The sequence below is a fragment of the Triturus cristatus genome, chromosome 5_2 (assembly GCF_964204655.1).
Source record: "Triturus cristatus chromosome 5_2, aTriCri1.1, whole genome shotgun sequence".
Taxonomy (NCBI): Eukaryota; Metazoa; Chordata; class Amphibia; order Caudata; family Salamandridae; genus Triturus; species Triturus cristatus.
This window is the reverse complement of record NC_140588.1, coordinates 375,881,114-375,887,026: the sequence shown is the minus strand read 5'-3', so window position 1 is coordinate 375,887,026 and position 5,913 is coordinate 375,881,114. Positions and strand designations below refer to the sequence as shown.

The window sequence follows — 5,913 nt, the reverse complement described above, 5'->3', positions numbered from 1 at the left end:
CAGGGTTCGCTGAATGGCACTGTGTGTGTGCGTGGGGGGGGGGGGGGGGGTATTGCCCTTCACACCCTCGGACCTTCACACACACACGAGGCGAAGGAGAAATACCGCCCAATTCGCATTTCAAGAGGGGGTGCTGCCATCAAGGCGGCCGCTGCTCGTGTGTACGTGTGTGTGTGTGTTTGGGGGGGGGGGGGGGGGTGGTCCCATACTCTCTGAGACCTGACTGGCAGCACAGGTGACAAAAAGGTGCCATCCTTCGCTCCCGCCTCGTCCCCTCACCCAGGCCTGCAGACACTTTACCCACAACCCCTGCCTGTCCCGGCAATGTTAATGCTGCGTACGGCATTTGTTCTAGCGACCTTTGGAGTACACGAGATGTCCGCCCTTTCCAGCCGTCATACAGGTGTCTTAAAGTTGCAGTACAGCGTTGCTTCCCCTTACTCATGCAAGGGCCCGTCCTTCAGAAATAAACAGAGTTTTTATATCAGGGTACATTTAATGTATCTATTAGTCTGTTATATTATTGTTAGTTTTATTATGTTTGTTGTTATACTCATCATTATTATTAAACATGGTGTACAGTGCAGTATACAACTCTGTTAAGAGTAAGAGTGGATGTGACTCAACGTGACGTCTATCTTCCTTGGACGGATGAAAGGCTGAGTGCCTCTCCGCTGCAGGTTGCTCGCGGGTCATCAGCGAGGGGTAAACTGGTTACCCTTCTCTTTGCGTGAATCTCTTATGAAGGGGCAGCGGCTCCTTAGCGTGGGTCCACTGTGTGAGTCGTGGGGAGGCGTGTGGGGGTGGGGCTATCGGGATCTTGTAATGCTATTAATTTATTTGGCAAGCACCGATGCTTAATGAAGTTTAACACCAAACAATTGACGCTGCAGCAACTGGACGACCACTTTACTCACACCCCTGATTTGCAAACTGCAACGTTCCTGAACAACAACAGTACTACCTTTTAATTGCATTGTCCATATAAACTGCAGCATTTCAGTCCAGCTGACGCCCCCCCCCCCCCCGCGCATTGTCATCGGGTTGGGGGCAAGTCTGTAGCTCTCAACTCCACTTGTTGCTAAAAGGAGTCTCCCTTAAATTCCTCGCCTTTCCAGGGCGCCCCTAACTGGAAGCTTCAAGTTGTGCGTCAAGACTTTCTCTAAGCCAGAGGTGATCTGAGAGCAGAGATTGGAAAATGCACCTATCAATGGAGCCAGGAGACCCTGCCAATAAACTGCGACGGGCCAGCGTACCATTAAAGTAAGCCCCGGGAGCAACAGAGAGCGCAAGGCTCCGCCTTTCAACACCGAGAGCCAAGATAAGCGAACAAGTGTCCCTGTTTTATGTCAAGAGCAGTCCAGATCTTTGTAAATCCGGATTAGTTCCTATTCTAGGTTGCTTTATAATAATAGCACGTGGGGTGAATACGCTTTCTCATAACCCCACTCTGCAAAACTGATGATGAAGGCCCAGAGGTCTTTTTTGTTTGGGGGAGGGGAGCACCTTTTTACGGCAGGAGCAGTCCTGGTTCTTGTGAAAAGGGCGAGTTGAAATGCGGTTTCCCTATGAGCATATGTACGTGGGAGGGCACGCGCTTCACAACTGGCCTTCTTTCCACGAGCAGCGGCGCACAGCTTTGCCTTTCAACACTCATCAAAAACATATCACCGGAAAGCGGAGGGCAATTTGTTTTTGCCCGTGCCAGTCCCGAGCTCCGTAAACAACAGGGAGTTGCGCTTTGTTTGTTTATTTTTTTATATAATATCTGCACATGAAAGGGGATGCGGTATGCAGCCACGCGGTCTCGGGTGTACAATAACAACGTACGTGTGCTGTTTTAACACAAGCGCCAGCTCACGGTATTTTCAGGTGAACATGTTGTATCACTAAGGCATTTCGTGTTGGACCGCCTCCCCTGAATTCTAACTAGCTAGAAATGCAAACCAAAGGGCGGGTAGCGACAGCTCTCTTTGCCTTAAATGCTTACCTCTCTAGAGTGTTCCCCAAGGCGGTGTGTTTACAGAGGCAGTGGCACCCCCAGAGACAATGTCCCCTCCCTCGTGAAAAACTCTGCCCAGCAGTCGCGACAGCACCCCCCAGGTAGAGGGTTGCACACATCAAATATTACACATAGCATAAGTGACCGCTCGGTAAAGGGCACCCTGCAATGTTTACATTGGAAGTCCCACTGCCCAATGCTAAAATGCGAGTCACCACAGGAATGCGGTTTGCACTTATTTCCACGTGTGATGCACGAGTTAGCTTGTGCAACACAAGTACGCGCTAGCAATCGCATTTGGGAAACCAACCTTGAGCTCTAAATACATTATTAGAAAACAAGAACAATAAACATAATAGAAAGTATAATAGTAAAATAAACAGCACTAAATGTAAACATCAAAACTGAACTTCATGAGGCGCTTGCTTGCGCAGTGTTGTCGGGCGAAGGCGTTATACAGAGAAGGTGCTACCGTTACCCACAGCTGCCCTCCGGGGCATATTTCTGCTGTCCGGGGCCGTGGGTCCGACTGGCCCGCCAGGGTGCCCAGGGCAAGGGCTGACTGCCCCAGCTACACTGGCAGCAGCAATCTCCTTTGCTAAGATAACTGCCTCTCGGAGGCCCAGTGCTGAGGCCCAGGGCAGGGAGTGACTTTCCGCCTCCTGCAGGAAGTTCCAGACATAATTAGCTTAAAAGGAGCGAATGTGTACCTGCCAGTCGCCCATTTTCTCCTGGACGGACACTAGCGCGCGCTGGGCTGGGATCCGTCCGCACCTCGATGATCTCCCCAGGCGAATCCTTCTCTTACCTCATCAGGAACTTCTCACCTGCAGCAGGGCCGCGCAGGCGCAGTGCGACCGAGGGCTGCGCGGGCTCTGGTTAAATGAGTACAGCACTACCCGGCAGGCATGGTGCGCCTAGAGAGGAAGGGCCGTGCAGACAGCACTAGGGAAACTGCGAATAATCGGACCCAGCATTACCCTTCTTCCGCCCTCTCATTCCCTCCCTTCTTTGCTTTCTTCCACCGTTCCTTCCATACTTGTGTCCTGCTTTCATCCTTGCACTTTTCCTGACGATTCTTTCCTCATTCCATCCCTTACTTTCCTTTTTCGCTCCTATTTTCGTTCCGCTGATCGTCTCGCCCTGCTTTTCGATTCTCCCTTACTTTTCTTTGTCTTACTTTTCTCCACACACAATGCCCCGCGTTCGTTGGTTCTTTCTTTATCATTCTCGCCTTTTATTTCTCACGTTGCCTTCTAGTGTGCGCGTTGGTGTGTGTGTGTGTGTGGGGGGGGGGGGGGGGGGGGGGGGCAAGGGAGAGAATTTACGACCCTTATTGATACATCTCTCTCCCAGGACACAGACAGGTGTGTAGAGGTGTGTGGGTTTTTTCACCGGTCTTTTTTACAACCTCCGTGTGCCATGCTGATGTTTCTGTTTTCAATGTGTTTGTTTCACGTCTCTTTACCTCTAGGAAAACAATTACTATTCGGTACCAAGGAAAAGACAAGCAAGGTCCCCTGAACCCGCAGTCCATTGATGTTTTTTTTTCCTAAGTCGAAAACCAGGTGAACGACCTCACGCAGCCCTTTGTCCACTGTCCAGGTAAGTGACAGCATTATTATACTGCAGGAAGAGTAGGCATCAGAGGTACTCAGGCAAGGAAAAAAAGAAAGAAAGAAAGAGAGGAAGGAAGGGAGAGAAAGAAAGAACAAATGAGGAAAAGAAAGAAATAAAGAAATATATAGGAAATAGAGTGAGGGGATGACAAAAAGTAATAGAGAGTGAGAGATGCATGTTGGAAAGCTAAATGCAGCAGCCTGTAAAGAAAGTTTTATTTATAGTGCATTTTCCGGAAAGAAAATGCATATCAATCAACTCCAAACATCCTAATTGTAAAACGAATGAAGGCAACCCATTAAAAATACCGATTGACTGTACAGAAAGTGCTTCCTTCCCATGTCTGCATTTGGATGCTGCATTAAGTGTCCAGGACGATGGGTTTCTGTGGTGCTCCTGCCCCGCCCTGCTACTGGCGCGTAACATAAGCGCGCATCTTAGGCACAAGATTACCCCAAGCACTGCTATCAAACACCCTTACTGATTGGCTAATGGGGTCAACGACCTCCAGAAGTAACTAAATAAAGCCACCGCAGATGCAGAACCGGCAAAGGGCTTAGATCCAACATTAAAACTAGAACCTTAGTGTGATTTAAACCTGGCCACTGCAGCCCCACCTGATAGTACCGGACAGTACAATATCTTGTTTCCATATTTAATGGATTTGGGTTAGATAGCTACCCAAACGTATGCACATCCCCAGCAGCCATCTTAGATTGGGTTTCTTAAAGCATTACCAATGCATTCAAATATGGCTGCCAAGGATTCGGGCTCATCCATAGTTGCCATCATTGAATCATTTGTAATATTTGAACATCCATTGTCGTAATCTTTGAATACACTGAGCTCTGGTAAATCTATGGCCCAGGCGGCGGGCTTACACATCTTCAGAACCCATTCCACCTGGCCCAGAGCCTGCAGGTCATAATCCCTGCAGGGTCTGGATACCCGCTGGAGTGATTAGCCGAGCTTTATAAATCCTGTTTGATTGATTGATCCTCAGCAAATATCATACCCAGTAGGAGCATAAGGTGTGACTACACGTTCTGCCCCGTGGGCTCTGAATATTGGGTTCAGAGTGGGACCTCTGTCTCTTATCCCTGTTTTAAACCTTGAAGAGCCCACAGACTTGATAGGCCTCGCCATATTGGGAAGAATGGCTGGCAGGCGACACCAGACCAATTGGCTTTGACAATACTTGTTTTGCTTTTGATACCAGGTACTGAGTGAATATTAAGCCTGTGTGTTTCATTTGGTTGAGGTTGTCATGATGTTATCATAGAGCCATAGGCCCATCCTGCTTCAAAGATTGCACAGTTTTGAGTCCAGACACTTGGACTGCTTTTTAGTTTATATTCACCTTCCTCTTACTTTGACCTTTCTATTATTTACCATGTTGTTTCTCTATCTGGATGTCTCAGTTATGAGACACACAGATAATAAAAACTATAGTCAGTGTCCTGTTGTGAGTGAAATTATCTTATTTTCATTGCCAACACAATTAATTTGATGTATTCTTTTTACTATTATATATTTTGCAACATACATGAAATTCTTAAACATCATGAGTGTGAATGTATAGCAGCATTTTCATGCAATTTTGTGACAATGGATAGTGTTTTTAAAAGACAAAAACATTCAAACTGTGAAAACTGAATTCATCCAGAACATCCTTACAAGATACATATTGTATAGGTGTTAAATGCCTAAAACTTAGAAAGCAATTGGTTGGTAAAGATTTTAGAAGAGGGTTATGAATGAAGGTGAATGTTTACTAAAACTTTGTGCCATTGAAAAGTGACAAAAAAGTGTCCCAAAAGCTTAGTGCCAAAGAGGCATCCCTTTTCCAGATTAACCCACACCCAAGATACCCCTTTCCAGGTAATTGCCTGCTTTATACAACTTGAAATTAATCAATCAATCAGGTTTTGATGCAAAGCTCGTTCTACTGAGATAGCCAGACCAGGCTTTGTACCAAAAAATTGCACCTCTTTGAAGCAGGTGCTAATAAGGGAAATGCTTGTTCGTCTGAAAAACCCACAGATTGCATGTATCCTGAAGTGCACAGCACACATTCAATTCCTTTTGAGTTTCTCTAGGCAGAGAAATTTATACTGGAAGGGTATGCTTCTGGTACAAAAACTATGCTAAACATTTTACTTACTATCTCTGTACCATGGTGCGAGATTGAGTGGCACAAGCCACTCTTATTAGAACACCAGAACAAGTGATGACAATATAATACAGTGGTTCCTTCATAATCATTCAATTAATATATTTTTTTTAAACTT

General features: G+C 46.5%; 1 protein-coding gene across 2 annotated transcripts in view; it reads right to left on the bottom strand.

Annotated features, from left to right (window-relative positions):
* The window catches only part of TFAP2A (transcription factor AP-2 alpha), a 37,333-nt gene extending 34,483 nt beyond the window's left edge, over window positions 1-2,850 (bottom strand). For both annotated transcript variants that reach the window (XM_085607237.1, XM_085607238.1), the window contains exon 1: window positions 2,713-2,850. In XM_085607237.1, coding sequence (XP_085463363.1) covers window positions 2,713-2,727 — 15 coding nt within the window. In that variant the 5' untranslated portion in view covers window positions 2,728-2,850. The remainder of the gene's footprint in view (window positions 1-2,712) is intronic.
* Window positions 2,851-5,913: the final 3,063 nt, after the last annotated feature.